Source organism: Bos mutus, chromosome 10 (genome assembly GCF_027580195.1).
Source record: "Bos mutus isolate GX-2022 chromosome 10, NWIPB_WYAK_1.1, whole genome shotgun sequence".
Lineage (NCBI taxonomy): Eukaryota > Metazoa > Chordata > Mammalia > Artiodactyla > Bovidae > Bos > Bos mutus.
The window spans coordinates 39,706,679-39,724,778 of record NC_091626.1 but is presented as its reverse complement, the minus strand read 5'-3'; the positions used below and the strand labels follow the sequence as shown (position 1 = coordinate 39,724,778).

General features: G+C 37.0%; 1 protein-coding gene across 1 annotated transcript in view; it reads left to right on the top strand.

Annotated features, from left to right (window-relative positions):
- Nucleotides 1-18,100, top strand: part of TMEM260 (transmembrane protein 260) — a 71,797-nt gene that overhangs the window by 15,335 nt on the left and 38,362 nt on the right. The window contains 1 exon segment of the mRNA XM_005898774.3: nt 17,048-17,225. Coding sequence (XP_005898836.2) covers nt 17,048-17,225 — 178 coding nt within the window.

The following is an 18,100-nucleotide window of genomic DNA, read 5'->3' as shown; positions in this document are numbered from 1 at the left end:
CATTTTCTTATAAGTAGAAGGCCATATTAGGCTCAAATAGCAGCACTTCATTTTGAAGGAAAAAAGCAGGGCAAAAACTCTTTTTTAAGACTGTAGAGTCTTTTCTGACAGCTAGTCAGAGTTAGAATTAGTTCAAGGAAATGTTAATAATGCACTGCCTGGCCTAATCCCTTTGATATCACCAGGTATCCTCCTGTTCATGGGTTAATTGCTTTAAAAGCAAAGGCAATATTCTGAGCGGTGGGCCGCTTCACCTTTTCACAGCTGTTACCATTGAGTGACAACTAAATCCCATGTGTAAGATGAGGAAGAGCTCAATCTCCAATTGGGAGAAAATTTATGTAAACCACAATCCCTTCAGAATGTGCGGAAGTCATAGACTTTCTTGATTTACTCTGCTTTTCCCAGAAAGCTCTATTGTTCACTTTCCTAAGTCCCATCAACCCTTTGTAGCAGAATATCACAGCGGCAGCAGATAGCTTGAAATATATAAATGCTATCATAGCTCTGATTAATAGCAGTGCTTATGAGTCAAGTCTGATAACAGTGCAGCTCTCCACTCAATTTCAGATACTGCTAATGGAATCTGTCTTCTCCAATTGTAATATGAGAAGGCCTAATTTGCCATGGAGCTTGGAGCTGTCACCAGTAGGGGATTGTGGGGTCAGATGGGAGCTGCCAGGTTTTTGCCCTGCAGCTTGTATCTCTCACTTTGAATAGAGCAGCCCCCTGCCTGCCAGTTAGCTGATAGGCCGCCGTGGGGTTTATGCCACTATATACAATAGAAAAGGGCTACATAGGCTGACTTTATAATTGTGAAGCTAGCTCATATTTCCACAGCTACTGTGCTGCATAATTTCTAATAAGTGGTTTTAACAAATGTCAGATTATGAAAAGTTTCCCCAATTACAAAAACTTATAAAACATTTAAATTGCTAAATCTGTTTCCTGCCGAGATTTTTGCCACTGGAACTAGTCATCTGTCATTATGGCTATAATAATAAATGTATACATTTCTTAAAGTTGCAAATAAAATGATAAATCATAACTCATAGATTTCCTGCTTTTCAAAGCCATAAAAAGTAGAAAACACTCAACAAATTGAAATATTACTATATACTTTATAACGTTGCATAATAAGACAACTTTGTTGTCTAGTAAGTTGGTTAGTGTTTTTAGTGAAAATAGTTGAATATCCCCATTCTGTTGATCTTAGTTATTTGGATCTTTTAAGTTTACTTCATTTACCTTTAGAATCTTAACATTTTAAAAATTCTAAGTTTTCAGTTAAAAAGGACTTTGAGAATAATAATTCTGAACTATACCTTAACCAATTTCAGTTTTGCTACCAAATACAAAATATACTATCCAGATTGAGTAATAAGCTCATCCTGAGGCCTTGCATGGTTTTAAACATTTCAAGCAAAATTGATGAAAACCTGTAGTTTGGGAGTTATTTTAAGCTAGGTTGTACCTTAAGAGGATATTGCCTTGCATAGTGCAAGTTATTTGGCATACTATGGACACTTGGTCAAATGTAAAGTAAATGATAGTGATTCCTGTCAGGCTCAGTTCAGTTGTTTTTCTTTTAGGTATTTGGGTATAAATTGATGAGATGAGTTGTTCTAAGCCTCCAATAGCTTCATCATTTATTAGTTTACAAATTTTAATTCTAATGGAAATTGCATGATTGTATTTTATTTATGAGAACTATTCATAATCTTGTTCCCTCTGTTTCACTTGTGCCCTTTTCCTTTATGAAAGCTTTCCCATTTTCTTCCCAACTTTATTTGGTGGTTTTAAAATCAAGACTAATACTTTGTACTTTTCCTTTCAGCGTACTGGTAGTTGATATTTATGTAGCTGAAAATTCGGGGTAGAACAATCTTTTTCCTATTGATAGAGTCTCATGGAATAGAATAAACCTTGGTAGGATTTCACCTGGAGTGAAAGTAAATTTTTATAAAATACGGGAAAATGGGCTTATTTGCAAATTTATTAAAGATGCAAATGTTTTACATTTTTTTACTTATGGTGGTGGTGGCTTTAGAGATAGAACTTTAATATACCAGGCCCTAAATTATTGATTGATATTCATTAGGTCTAAACTTGAAAATGACAAGAAAAACATTTAGATTCTACTGCTCTCCAAATACCCACTGACTATAATTTGCCCCAGCTTCCCAGATGGTGCTAAGGGTAAAGAACCCACCTGCCAGGAGATATAAAAGATGTGGGTTCTATTCCTGGATTGGGAAGATTCCCCTGGAGGAGGGCGTGGCAACCCACTCCAGTATTCTTGTCTGGAGAATCCCAAAGCCAGGGGAACCTGGCAGGCTACAGTCCATAGGGTGGAAAAGAGTCAGACATGACTGAAGTGACTTAGCACATGTGTGCATAATTTGCCCATAGAGCACCTGGCACATATTAGATAGTCAGTACATACTTGTTGAAAGAGTGTTGAGTGAACTGCCACTGAATGAGAGAAGTTCAGCTGAAACTGAAAATCTTTGCTGTCAATAGCTTAGTTTCCCAGTTTGACATCTCCAGGTACATTGAAGAGAGAAATCTATGGGTGATGATTTTGCGAATGAGAGCCAGAGGTAACATTTGTATATTCTCCATGAACAAGACTCAGAAAGATAAGAACTTGGGAGGATGGGAGCAGTAGATTTGCCACTAATTGTATCCTGCTTTACTGTATCTCTTCCCTGTAATCTGATGCATTTTAAGTCATCAATATGAGTTGACACTAAAAATAATTTTTTTAACAAGAATGCTCAGATGCATTGTGGCCTTCCTACTTGATTCTATTGTACTTACTTCAAGTAGGAGTTTTAAATGTTCAAGGAGCATAGAGTACCCTCCATGTTGGGTTCTTTGCACACTGAAGACAAATACATTCATGAATTTTATGAAGCACGTCAAATGTATGTTCTGAAAGAATTTCAGTTTTCTGTTATTTGTCTTTTGATTACGGGTTAGACAAACATGTGACTACACATGAAAATCAAATACTGTGTAGCAGAAAGAAAAATACACCTTATCATCAATAGCAAACCTGTGTCAATGGTGTGAATTGTAACCCCTTCCCCCTCAATTTATCCATTGTGTCAACAGATGAATAGCATTCCATCAGTGAGAAAACTATTGCACAATCAGTACCTTTCTTGTCTAGGTCTCATAGAATTCTGAGCCTCACATTTGTTAGGATTCTCTGAGAAGCATCACATATTCCGCAGCCTAGAAGAGAATTTTTCCATTCTCTGGGTGAAATTTTAAATACTTGGGAACCCTTCTTATCCTATCTGTCATACTCCTGGTATATCTTTCCTCAGTGACTGACCACTGTGATCCCCTGGAATGTGAACTCCATGGTTTTAGCCTTAGCCCAAGTAAAAGGCAATAAGGAAAATTTATTTATTGCAAAAATACTGCAAAGTACATTTTATGTGTCACATATATGTAATATGGATTTATTTATACAAAACAAACTTCAGTAACTTTTAGGTTATTTGTTATTTTGAATCATCTGTATTATTACCTTATTCTGTTAGTCTGAGACCTTGAAAATTAAGCATGCTTCTCTAATAGTGTAAAAACTTGATTTTGATTGTTGACATCTTTTAAAATACAATGGCTGTCTTACTGAAATTTCATAGAAATGTTTAAAGTGTGTGTTCTTTATATGGCCTCATAAGATGTTATCTTTCTATAAGTCATGTTAGATTGTAAAATATGTATTTTACTTGAAGAAATAGCTCCCTTGATATCCTTCTGTGAGGCTCTGTGAGCCTCTAGATTGAGAATAGAAAACATTTTTCTCATATATATATAAAATTTATCATAATTAAAGTGGAAAATATTTTAGATTATTTTGCAATTTATTAGTGAGTTGTGCTGAAAACAGTTCTCATTTTATTCACAACTTCATTTGAATTTCTTTTTTTCCTCCAATTTCCTATTAGTAGCAGGTTCATCAATTTCAGTAGAAAACTGTTTGTCTTTTAAATTTAAATGAGCTAATTTTAAGATATCACTTTTAGCACATTAAATGTAAATAAATATATCTGTTCTTCAGTTGCTTTATAAAAAATAACAACTACTTAAGCATATTTATTTTTTAATATAAATTTATTTATTTTAATTGGAGGGTAATTACTGTACAATATTGTATTGGTTTTTCCATACATTGACATGAATCCGCCATGGGTGTACAAGCATATTTATTTAAAAGAATGAAATGAAAATTAAAAGTAGGCCTCCTTGATTGCCAAGTGAAAACACCTTGGTGTTTTTTGATTATGTCATTTTTCTTTGAAAAAAGAGTTAGGTTTAATCTATAGGTAGAAGACAGTTGTTTTGTCTTATTTGAGAGTTATTTATATTTACTCTCCATCTATTTATTTTACTTTATGGATGATACCAAACAGCTTGTTTTGTGGGTTCAGAACAACATTTTCACTTAAAACTCATGTTTAAAAAACAAGGTCAGATTAAACATTCCTTCACTATATTTTTAAAAGAAATATTGCTTAGCCAGAAATTTGAACTACAGTTCATTTACCAGCATTCATGCATAGTGTTTCACTATGCTTATATAATCTAATTCTGCCCCAAAATTGCAAAGGTATGTTGTACCCTTTTCAGGGGAAAAAAATTGTAGAGTGTGTGTTCTAGTTAGAATTATTGCCCAAAAGAGCAAATTACAACTAATTTGTTCAATAACCCACATTGGGAATATTATTGGTCAAACTCATAAAATAACAAAGACCCTAGCAATCAAAACAGATAATAGATTAATTGGAGGTTTTCAGAAGTCAGCAGATTCATAGAATTCATGCCTTAAAAAAAAATTGATAAACAGACAATAAAAGTGCTTGCTAAGTCATCTTATTTAACAAGTCTAAGACCAGATTCACCTTCAGACATATTTGTCAATGTGATTTTTGCAGCATCACTTAGATAAGTCTTTTGCACATTTAATGTCTTTATCCAGAATTCACAGTGGCTTATTGATATGAAAGATTTATTGATATTTGGCTCAAAAAGACATAAAAAGTGGAAACTTTGAGGTATTTTGTTTGAGATTTACAAAGATTTGAGAAAATACAAGGAACTCCCTTTACACAACAGTGTGAAAGGCAATATGAATAAAGAACAACAACAATAAAAAGTGAAGGTAAAGTATGTCTGAAATTATATATATATAAAAATGTTTATATAATATATTATATAAACATTTAGTTTCCAAAAGTTGCATAGCTTTGTTCTGTGTGTGTGTGTTCAGTCACTCAGTCATGTCTGACTCTGTGCAACCCCATGGACTGTAGCCCTCCAGGCTCCTCTGTCCATGGGATTCTCCAGGCAAGAACACTGGAGTGGGTTGCCATTTTCACCTCCAGGAGATCATCTAAATATTTGTAAAATGAGATATTCTTTTAACTTTTAAATGTGCTAATGTACTGACACAGCTGTCTAGCTACATCACAGGTATCAGTAGTCCAAAAAATTCTATTGGCTTTGTTAATACTTTATTTAGAGTTTTAAGTTCCTCACATCTGGTTTCTTAACTATGTTTTGATTAAGTTACAGTTAAAATATTTTATTCCTCAAGATTGTTTTTACTAAGAAATACAGAAAATCTCCGTATTCTGATTTATTAATACATTTAATTAATAATCAATAATAATAAAAGATTATTAATAAATTTAATTTAATGAGAGTCTGGAGAAGGGGCGGTTGCCCTAGTCTTTGCGAAAGTACTTCTGAAAACTTCTTGAAAAGGTGAAGCCTGTGCTGAGTTGTAAACTATCAATCAGTGGGAGTGGCCAAGTGAAGGCAAAGCCGTGATCCAGATACAGAGAATCTTCTGTGCTAAGAAACTCTGAGGTGGAAGAGAAACAGCCTGTAAGCACAGGGAGAAGTCATTCAGTGTTGCTGGAACACAGTTCAAAATAGGTTGTGTTGAAAATGAAGCTACAGGTGGGCTTGAGACCAGATCATGAAAATCTGTGTCTGTTGTCATGGGACGCTTATAATATGTTCTATAGTCAAAGAGGAACCCTTGAAGGGTTTGAAACAGAAAAGCACAACTTCAGGTGTGCCTTAGATCCCTCTCTCTGGTGGCAGTGGTGGGCCCAGGGCTGGAAGCAGGCAGCACATAAACCTACAACATTGTGTGAGCCTGAGGTGATGAGTCAGATGAGCTGACCTAGGGAAGTGAGTATGGGTAGAGAGAAGAATATGATTTTATAAAATGTTGATGAAGTCTAATTGGCAGGATTTTGGAAAGGGAGAGGAGCTCTGATGATGACTCCTAGGGCTCTTAATTTAGATAACTAAACAAGGAAGATAATGAAATTCACTAAGGGAACACAAGAAATTATTTCAGGCAAGAGGATGAGAAATGAACTTTGCACGTACTGACCCTGAGGTTCTGTGGGACATCCAGAGTTGGGGTGGCTTTGTGGTGAGGGTACAACAGTAAGTTGGAGATAAGATTAATTTCAAAACTAAGGGAGAGGTGGTGCTGGAGACAGATTTGTTTTTAGTTTGTCGCTGGCAGGTGAAGTCAAGATAGTGAATAAAGTCACCCAGGCAAAGTAGAGTGAGAACAATTTGCTGAGAATGAAATCTTTGAGAAACACTGGCTTGAAAGGTGTTAAATGCAAGAAGAGAAAACACATTTGGAGAAAACATAAAAGGAAGACACAGAGCCATAAAAGGAAAACCAGAGGATATGAAGTCCAGATGGTCAACTTGGTAGAGTGTGGCTGGGGCAGTGATCAACACAGCAGAGAGGTTCCTTGAGCCTGCCCTGTTTGGTGGTTAGACAGTCGCTGGAGACCCCAGTGAGAACAATTCCAGTAGAGAACTAGGGTGAGAACAGAGGATGGAGGCTGCAGATGGGGACAACGTGAGGCCAATCCTGAGCCTCACTGTGACCCTGAAAATTGCCTTCAGGAAAGTGTTCTCGACATCAGCTTGCCCGCAAGTCATTTTATTTCCATCTCAATGAAGGGAAACAAAGCATGCACAGATATTGTCATATACCGTGAATAATGTAACAAGACTGCCGACCTGCAGAGTCAGTGAATGAACTGGAGACCGTCTCTGAAGTCTTCAGAAGCTCTTCATCCTCACCATTGCTGACATTATCCTTTGACCTGTCAGCCAGTCACAGACTCAGCTTGCTGTGGGCTGATGTGGGACGCCACATCTGCTTGCTTGCCTGCTAGTGACATTCTGGCACTAGACCACACACCTCTCTTCCTACATTGCACTCACCCTGCAGACTTACTAATATACCATGTACTGCTTGTCTTTTGAGACAAATGCTTAATTTTAAAGGGTATCTTATGATTTTGAGAACAGCTTTATTAAACTCCTCCATCTCTCTTCCCACTCTGCCTGATTTGAGCATTCAGTTCGCTCAATTTCTTGGTGCCCCTACACTTGTCTTCCATTGAACTGAGACCTAGATCCCTTTGGTCATCCTTTTGATCTCCTCCATCAGCCCCCTGCTGGCTCTGCTTCCTTCTCCATTCAGTGTAGACCCCGTAGTTCATTGCTTTAACACCTTTTCCTCTTGTCCTTCTGCCCTACCTACCTAGTAAAACTCACCCTGGTTCCTTATAACCTTCCCCAGCCTTCCCCAGCGCAGATCAGGCTGCTACAGACCTTGCCACAGCCATGTGGACCAAGGCTGCCACCCCACATCCACAGCTTCTACAGTCTCCAGCCTCAGCTGAGTGCTTATTACACTTTATTTGCTATTTACAAGTCCTTGTTTTGTAGCCCTCCCTAGCTTGCAGAGTTTTCTCAGAGCAGACGATTCAAATTATCTTTACTTTTCTTAACCCACTAGACTGTACATGTTACATGGTTAGTAAATGTTGATTGATTCTGAGTTTTAGCACGGAACAAGCTTTTAAAGGCAGTATGTTCAAACCTGTGCATTTGAAGGAACATGTACTGTTTGATATATAAAAGACTGTTGGAAGCAAAGAGACTCTCAAAAGTATAGCCTATATACATTATTTTATGGAAATTAGAGATAGTATTAATAAAATGAGGCCTCCAAAATGTTTTATATTCTCTATATGGATGCATGCATAACTTTTTGCCCTTAGGCATACTGCCTTCTTTTCTATGTTCCACAAAGCTTTGACAACTGCAGCATTTATTTTCAGAATTTCCTCACACAGTTTTTCTTGAAGACAATAGAAATAATAAAGAAGGAAGGCAGATAGTTTTAGTCAGAATTCTCAGTGGCAAGCGATTGGCTGTGTTTAGCAGAAAAGAAGCATATTGAATGGAAGTTGGGAAGAATGCTACAACTCAGTAATAAGAAAGATATAGCAATTTTTTAAATGGGCGAAATATTTGAAAAGACATTTCTCCAAGGAAGATGTAGAAATGACCAATGAGCAATTGCAAAGGTGCTCACCATTGTTAGCCATTAAGGAAATGCAAATCAAAATCTCAGTGAGATACCCTTTCACACCCAATGGGATGACTAGAATCAAAAAGTCAGATAACAAGTGTTTACTGGGTTGTGGAAAAATCAGAACCCTCATCCAATGCTTGTGGGAACATAAAATTGTGTAGCCACTTTGGAAAACAGTCTAGCAGTTTCAAATGATTAAATTGGTTGTTTTAGGATCCAGCAATTCCACTGCTAGGTGTATACCCTAGAGAAATGAAAACATGTCCACACAAAAACTTGTACACACATATTTACAGAAGCAGTATTCGTAGCAGGCAAAAGATGGAAACAATCCAGATGTCCATCAGTGGAAGAATGAATAAGCAAAATGTGGAATAGCTATGTAGTGGAATATTAATTCAGCTGTACGAAGAAGTGAAATACTGGTACACACTACAAGTTGGATGAACCTTGAACACATCATGTTAAGTGAAAGAAGTCAGACACAAAAGTCCACGTATTATACGATTCTACTTATATGAAAACCCAGAAGAGGGAAGTTCACAGACAGAAGGAAGATTAGTGGTTACTTAAGCCTGGCAGTGAGATTGGAGAGAGAGTTAAAGGAGATAAAGTTTCTTTTTGAGGTGATGAAAATGTTATAAAATTGACTATAATGTTAGTTGCATATATCTGTAAATATACTGAAAGTCTTTAATTGTACATTTTAAATAAATGAATTATACAGTATATGAATTATATCTCAATAAAGCTTTTTGCTTTTAAATTCAAGAAAGTAGGGAAAACCACCAGACCATTCAGGTATGACCTATAATCAAATCCCTTATGATTATACAGTAGAAGTGAGAAATAGATTCAAGAGATTAGATCTGATAGAGTGCATGAAGAACTATGGATGGAGGTTCATGACATTGTACAGGAGGCAGGGATCAAGACCATCCCCCAAGAAAAAGAAATGCAAAAAGAAAAATGGTTGTCTGAGGAAGCCTTACAAATAACTGAGAAAAGAAGAGAAGCAAAAGGCAAAGGAGAAAAGGAAAGATATACCCATTTGAATGCAGAGTTCCAAAGAATACCCAGGAAAGATAAGAAAGCCTTCCTCAGTGATCAGTGCAAAGAAATCTAGGAAAACAATAGAATGGGAAAGACTAGAGAGCTCTTCAAGAAAATTAGAGATACTGAGGGAACATTTCATGAAAAGATGGGCTCAGTAAAGGACAGAAATGGTATGGACCTAACAGAAGCAGAAGATATTAAGAAGAGGTGGCAAGAATACACAGAAGAACTGTACAAAAAAGAATGACCCACATAATCCCAATGATATGATCACTCACTTAGAGCCAGACATCCTGGAATGTGAAGTCAACGGCCTCAGGAAGCATCACTATGAACAAAGCTAGTGGAAATGATGGAATTCCAGTTGAGCTATTTCGAATCCTAAAAGATGATGCTGTGAAAGTGCTGCACTCAATATGCCAGCAAATTTAGAAAACTCAGCAGGACTAGGTCACGGGACTAGAAAAGGTCGGTTTTCATTCCAATCCCAAAGAAAGCCAATGCCAAGGAATGCTCAACCACACAATTCCACTCATCTCACACGCTAACAAAGTAATGCTCAAAATTCTCCAAGCCAGGCTTCAATAGTATGTGAACTGTGAACTTCCAGATGTTCAAGCTGGATTTAGGAAAGGCAGAGAAACCAGAGATCAAATTGCCAACATCCATTGGATCATAGAAAAAGCAAGAGAGTTCCAGAAAAATTCTGCTTTATTGACTATGCCAAAGCCTTTGACTGTGTGGATCACGACAAACTGGAAAATTCTGAAAGAGATGGGAATACCAGACCACCTGACCTGCCTTTTGAGAAATCTGTATGCAGGTCAGGAAGCAACAGTTAGAACTGTACATGGAACAACAGACTGGTTCCAAATAGGGAAAGGAGTACGTTAAGGCTGTATATTGCCACTGTGCTTATTTAACTTATATGCAGAGTACATCATGAAAAACTGGGCTGGATGAAGCACAAGCTGGAATCAAGAATGCCAAGAGAAATATCAATAACCTCAGGTCTGCAGATGATACCACCCTTATGTCAGAAAGTGAAGAAAAACTAAAGAGCCTCTTGATGAAGGTGAAAGAGGAGAGTGAAAAAGTTGGCTTAAAGCTCAACATTCAGAAAACGAAGATGATGGCATCTGGTCCCATCACTTCATGGCAAATAGATGGGGAAGCAGTGGAAACAGTGTCAGACTTTATTTTGGGGGGCTCCAAAATCACTGCAGATGGTAACTGCAGCCATGAAATTAAAAGATGCTTACTCCTTGGAAGAAAAGTTTTGACCAACCTAGACAGCATATTAAAAAGCAGAGATATTACTTTGCCAACAAAGGTCCGTCTAGTCAAAGCTGTGTTTTTTTCCAGTGGTCATGTATGGATGTCAGAGTTGGACTGTGAAGAAAGCTGAGCGCCGAGGAATTGATGCTTTTGAACTGTGGTGTTGGAGAAGACTCTTGAGAGTCCCTTAGACAGCAAGGAGATCCAACCAGTCCATCCTAAAGGAAATCAATCCTGAATATTCATTGGAAGGACTGATGTTGAAGCTGAAACTCCAATACTTTGGCCACCTGATGTGAAGAAATGATTCATTTGAAAAGACCCTAATGCTGGGAAAGATTGAAGGCAGGAGGAGAAGGGGACAACAGAGGATAAGATGATTGGATGGCATCACCAACTCAATGGACATGAGTTTGAGTAATATCCGAGAGTTGGTGATGGACAGGGAGGCCTGCCATGCTGCAATCTGTGGAGTCGCAAAGAGTCGGACATGACTGACCGATTGAACTGAACTGAACTGAACTGAAAGCTTTTTAAAAGAGGAAATATTCAAATCTAGAATTTAAAAAAAAGGAAGTTGGAAAGCTTGCAGAATTTCTTGGAAGGCTGGATTAGTAGGCTCTGATCCCAAAATATTCAGAGTCCCAGGCATGTGTGTGCTGGTGAAACCACCGCGGCTGCCATCCCTGGGCCCCAGGCACCCCAGCTCACATCACCGACCCTGACCTGGGTTCTGAGCACTAGCCCTGAAAGTGCTGCCATTATTGTCTGTGAAAATGATGCACAAGTCCCACCCACTATGTCTGATTCTGTCTCCATACCTGCTCTTTGGCCTCATGAATTTCCAGTTCAAAGAATGGAGCAGGTGATTCTGACAGGCAGAGCCCAGGTCATATACCCATGCTCTAGCTGCAATGAAGACTAGAAAAATATCCTATATTTCAGTGTGTAATAAGAGGGGCTGTGCCTCATAAGCTTGTATCACTCAAGCATATGAAAGGATTTTAGATGATGAGTAGCAAAAGAAAAGAGAAGGTCCACTACTCTTGTCTTCAGTCTATAGACTGAGTTGATTTCTAAGCAAGCTCTTTTGAGATGCTAAAAATATCAAGATTATAGGTTTGATTTTCTTTACTGGCTTTATAATCAGTTACCTTCTCTTCTATAACCTTACTCAGCAGTCTCACAAATTATTTCTCTGATACCCAGAAAAATCAGGTGAAAGAGTATATGGATTATTCATTGTGAAACAATCTTGTCCTTGGCAGGGGGGGTGATATGGGACAGAAGTGAGGTGAGAAAAATTCAGATTTTAGACACTGCTGATGTAGGATTAGTCTTCAATAAAATGCTAATGTACATAAGTATCTGTAATAGTATAAGGTGACTGGATAAATTTTACCACTGATAATTTTACTTATACTGTCTTCAATGTCTAAAACCATATGAAATATTTGAAAAGGCAGTTAACATAGTTCATAATTCCAATAATGTCAACAATTCAAACGCTTTAGGATGTCTTCCTGAGCATAATAATGTGCTAAAAATCATTGTAGATTAGTGAGTCTTGAGTTTTCTTCCTGAGGATTTGTACATATCTGTTCTCTTTAATTAACTGTTTACTGGTTTTAAACTTTAACTGCCCTTTCAAAAAAAAAAAAAAAAAAAGTTAATATCAGTCTTCAGAGGTGTGTACAATTCAGGTTGGTAGTGTGTTGTTTAGATAACACATAGACATAAATACAATTCTAATAATTGACAAAACTTCTGTTCTTCACTCAGAGGTGCATATTTAACTAAATGTACAATATATCATTGAAAGTGAAAGTGAAATCACTCAGTTGTTTCTGACTCTTTGTGACCCCATGAACTGTAGCCTACCACACTCCTCCGTCCATTGGATTTTCCAGGCAAGAGTACTAGAGTGGGTTGCCATTTCCTTCTCCAGAGGATCTTCCCAACCCATGGATCATACCCTGGTCTCCTGTATTGTAGGCAGACGCTTTACCATCTGAGCCACTAGGGAAGTATATCATTAGTCTGGAATAAATGATTTGACATTAAAACTAAAATAGCCATCTCTTACCGATAATGTAATTATTTTAAATAGCTAGACTAACAATTTTAATCCTGGTTCTGCCACTTAATTACCTACTGTAGGGCCTTGGAAAAATTATTTGGCCTCCCTGAGCCTCAAATTCTTCATTTGAGAAATGGAGACAAACCACCATCTACTCATAGGGTTATTGTGAAAATTACATGAATATAAAGAAGGCAATAAAACAATACCTGAAACATGGCTAACAAGAAACTCAACAAATGTTAGCAAATTAGCTTGGAAATTTGCTGATTTCTTTAAACTTTTTATCTTGATGCAATTTCAGATTTATAAAAAAGTGGCACAAATGGCTCACTGTTTGCCCTTTACTCAGGTTCCCAAATATTAATATTTTACCACATTTGCTTTATCCTTGACTCAGTGGATATGTATGTATTATTTTGCTTTTTAACCAGTTAAGAATAAGCTGCAGTCATGATGTCCTTTTACCCTTAAATGCTTCAAGATACGTTTCTTTAAACCAACATTGTCTTACATATACACAGTGTAGGTCTCAAAACAAATTATCAATGATACAACACTGTTACCTAATCTTCAGACTTGATCCAATTTTTTCCACATGCTTATAGTAGATGACACCACCCTTATGGCAGAAAGTGAAGAGGAACTCAAAAGCCTCTTGATGAAAGTGAAAGAGGAGAGTGAAAAAGTTGGCTTAAAGCTCAACATTCAGAAAACAAAGATCATGGCATCTAGTCCCATCACTTCATGGGAAATAGATGGGGAAACAGTGAAAACAGTGGCAGACTTTAATTCTTTGGGCTCCAAAATCACTGCAGATGGTGATTGCAGCCATGAAATTAAAAGATACTTACTCCTTGGAAGGAAAGTTATGACCAAACTAGATAGCATATTCAAAAGCAGAGATATTACTTTGCCAACAAAGTCCGTCTAGTCAAGGCTATGGTTTTTCCAGTGGTCATGTATGGACGTGAGAGTTGGACTGTGAAGAAGGCTGAGCGCCAAAGAATTGATGCTTTTGAACTGTGGTGTTGGAGAAGACTCTTGAGAGTCCCTTGGGCTGCAAGGAGATCCAACCAGTCCATTCTGAAGATTAGTCCTGGCTGTTCATTGGAAGGCCTGATGCTAAAGCTGAAACTCCAGTACTTTGGCCACCTCATGCGAAGAGCTGATTCATTGGAAAAGACCCTGATGCTGGGAGGGATTGGGGGCAGGAGGAAAAGGGGACGGCAGAGGATGGGATGGCTGGATGGCATCACCGGCTTGATGGACATGAGTTTGAGTAAACTCCAGGAGTTGGTGATGGACAGGGAAGCCTGGCGCACTGCAGTTCATGGGGTTGCAAAGAGTCGGACACAACTGAGCGACTGAACTGAACTGAACTATAGTAGAAGAAAGTCCTAGATAATACCTTTTATTCTGTTGTCATCCTTTTGGTCTCTAAGCTGGGACAGTTCCTCGTGATGGTTTTGTTTTTTCTCAGGACTTTGACACTTCTTGATACATACAGGTCAGTTATTCTGTAGAATGTCCTTCAGTCTGAGTTTGTCTGTCCTCTTGCTTAAATTCAGGTAATGCATTTTTGGCAGGAATACCATAGAAATGATGCTGTATTCTTTTTTTTTTTGCAATAGATAAAGAAGCATATGATGATTTTTGTCCCATTACTGGGCTGTTAACTTTGATGATGTGATTAAGACTGTGTCAGTCCAGTTTGCCACTGTAATGACAGTTTCTTCTTTTGTAATTATTTACAGGGAAATACCTTTAGACAGTGTGCATATTTCTGTTACTCCAAACTTTACCCTCTACTTTGGTATCCATTGATTATTATTATGATGGTTGTCAAGTGGGGATTTCTAATTCTTCTAATTTCTTCTATAGTTATTAGTTGACTTTCCATGGACTTTTCCTTCTCACCCAACTTTTTATATCACTACAGATCCATAGCTTTTTTTTTTTAGATTCATAGATTCTTATTTATTCATTGGATTACAGTCTGTTACTCTAATTATGCTCAAGTTTTCCCCAGTTTGGCCAATGAGAGTCCTGTAGGCTGGCTAATATACTCTTTGGTCATGCCTCTATTTGAGCATTTCCTTACGTTGTGTCCCAAGATGTTTCTAATTCGTTTGCTACTTGAGCTTTTCCAATCCTGGAATCAGCCATTTCTCCAAGGGTGCTAATTTATGTTTTAAGTAAAAGAAGGAATCTTGTATCTTTTGCTGACTTTCCAAAGTCATATTGACAGCTGAAACTTAGAAGTTTCTTTAAATTGTTACTAATACTTTAAGATTAATTCATTCTTTTATTTGCTAAGTTTCCTTTCTGTGCTTGGGGCCAGATGCTTCCAATTAAGTGAAGTTTAGCTCCAGTTCACATTTCAAAAAACAATGTAAAAATCATTGATATGCAGAGATGAGCTAGAAACCTGGGAATTGAAGAGAAAATTGAGAGAAGAGTAGAGTTTTAATAAAGGAGCAGGGAGGACCTTCAGTTTAGGGCTACAGCACGGGCAAACGTATGGAGCTAGGAATAGGCAAGTCTTATTAGGGAATTTTAAGGAGCTTGACTACTTGGTGGGAGGTCATGTTGGTAATTAGTGTCTAGGGGGTCCAGTTTATTGGGAGCCTGGATTCCAGGTTGATTCTAATTCATCCTGTAGGAATAATGAGTATTCACAAAGAGTATGCTTTAGAAAGTTTAATCTGATGTTATATTTGCAGAAGGATTAGAAAAATGTAAGGCAAGTTAGGAAACTCTTACTTTGAATCTAAGGCAATAGGAATACAAATGGAAAAGAATCTGGAAAGGAATTTGGAAGGAAGAAATAACTTTAGGTTATTCAATCAGGAAAACTGGGAGAATGGAGTATTCTGCAAGAAACAGGAAACTGATGATTTTTATAAGGGAAAGAGAACAGGAAAATTGTAAAGAGAAATTCAGAGAAAAACAGGTTTGGTGATATTGAAATTTGTTAGCTTTTTTTTCTACTAAGGTTGATTAAAACCTATACAATTACTCCATAATTTTTATGCAAAACAATGCAGCTAAAAAGTAATGACCTATGATTTGACGTCTCAAAACAAATCTCTAAATTGAGATCCAGATTCCTCAATTAATTTGAAATGTGGACTTCTGTTGGCATTGAGAGTGAGGAATTTGTTTCCAAGTGTAGCTTTGATTCTTCTGTGTTACTAAAATTCACACTCCCACCCTTCTCTTTAAAAAAAAAAATATCATTTTTAACTTTGACTTTGTGTAAAGAAGAAATCATTAGAAACTAAGAATTTAGCTTACAAGATCTTAAAATCACCAAATATTGTGACTAAGACATACTTTGCCATATGTTGGGAGATAAATGTAGAAAGTACCTAGACCCAAACATACCACAAGAAGTGAGAGTGAGTGTTCCTGAACAGATATTCCTTTTTTTTCTTTTATTTATTTATTTTTAAAAGCTTTCTATTTTGTATTAGGATATAGCTGATTAACAATGTTGTGATATTTTGATAGTTTCAGGTGAGCAGCAAGGGACTCAACCATACACATACGTGTATCCATTCTCCCCCCGACTCCCCTCCCATCCAGGCTGACACATAGCATTGAGCAGAGTTCCCTGTGCTATACAGTAGGTCCTTGTTGGTTATCCATTTTAAATATAGCAGTGTGTACATGTCCATCCCAAACTCCATAACTATCCCTTTACCCCATCCTTCCTCACTGGTAACCATAAGTTCATTCTATAAGTCTTTAAGTCTGTTTCTACCAAACAGGTACTCTGCCATTTTATTAATTTTTCAGTCTTAATCAGTCATGATCATTTTTCTTCTTAGATATAGCAAGAAAAATGGCACAGGTTTGTTATCTCTCCAGTTTCTGTCTCTTGAGGCTTTCTAAAATGGCTTGAATCCTAAAGAGTACATCAGAGAACTAAACCTCATTCAGTTCATAAGATACCAAGCAGGTTTGTTCATTTGTTTCTTAATAGGTTAATGTATGGACTTTGTAATTAAAATCTGTTGAAAGGAATTATTACATGAAGTAATGTATTAACCATCTAATGTGTTGGGATAGTGCTGGGCGGCTGTCATAATTTCTGCTGCTACAGTTTATAAAAAGGAAAATAAAGTCAGTTCTTTTTGTTGGGAAAGAAGATTTCATGTTATCTGTATTTGCAGGCTTTCTGGCTCATATGCTGGAGGAATCCTTGCTGCGGGGGTGTTTTCATTTTCTCGTCTAACATGGCAGTGGTCCATTGCAGCAGAGGTTTTTAGCTTAAACAATCTGTTTGTGGGCCTGCTTATGGCTCTTACTGTACATTTTGAGGAGGCAGCAACTGCACAAGAAAGATCAAAGGTAACCTATTTTGATCAAAGTGAAATCACTTTTTGTTTTAATTTTTAGACAGATGCTCTGTTTCTTTTTAACTTTGGTTTAGATACTGTTTATCTATTCTGATTACTGTCAAGGTAATCTAGGCATGTTGAGAGAAAAAGCACTCTCAAAACACTCTGTTTTTTTACTGTAAACTATGAGAGCCTTTATAAAACATGAGAATTCTTTTTCTGTCCCAGAGTTCAAAAGTTTTTTGGAGAATGAGGGTATTACAAAATCCCCTTTGAGTCTTATGGGAAAGAAAGGCTTGTTAGCTAATCCAGTGTCGTGTGTGTGTGTGTGTGTGTGTGTGTGTGATCTTAAGATGCCAAGCTCTAGGTTGACCACCTTAAATTATTTACCATTATGGTTCATTGGCTTATTCTCTAGTTTCACAAAAGATCAAATAATTTGTACTTTTTTTCACTAAAAGGAAAGTAATCAGATGTAAAATGAAGTGGTTCTGAAGAGATTATAATGACTTCTAAGACCACTGCTATCATCAAAATAATTTGCAATGTGGAGGAACCCTGTCTTCTAAGGGCTTACCGTCTACACATTGAAGAGTTCTGAATTATCTTAATATATGGGCAGCCTTTGTCATTAAAGAATTTAGAAACAACATCAAGGTTTATCTGTGGTTTCCATAAACAAGCCTGTGATGATATTAGAGTTTATTTTTTGTTTAAAATAAACCCTTTTATGATTATGAAAATAACACATGTTCAAAAATAGCAAAAAGACCACCCGTAGGGAACCAGGTTTCTAAATAAAAGTGTTATATTTAATTAATTTAATAGAAGAAAATGTAAGACAAAGAATTGCTGAACTTTAGTTCTAGATTTCACTATACTATG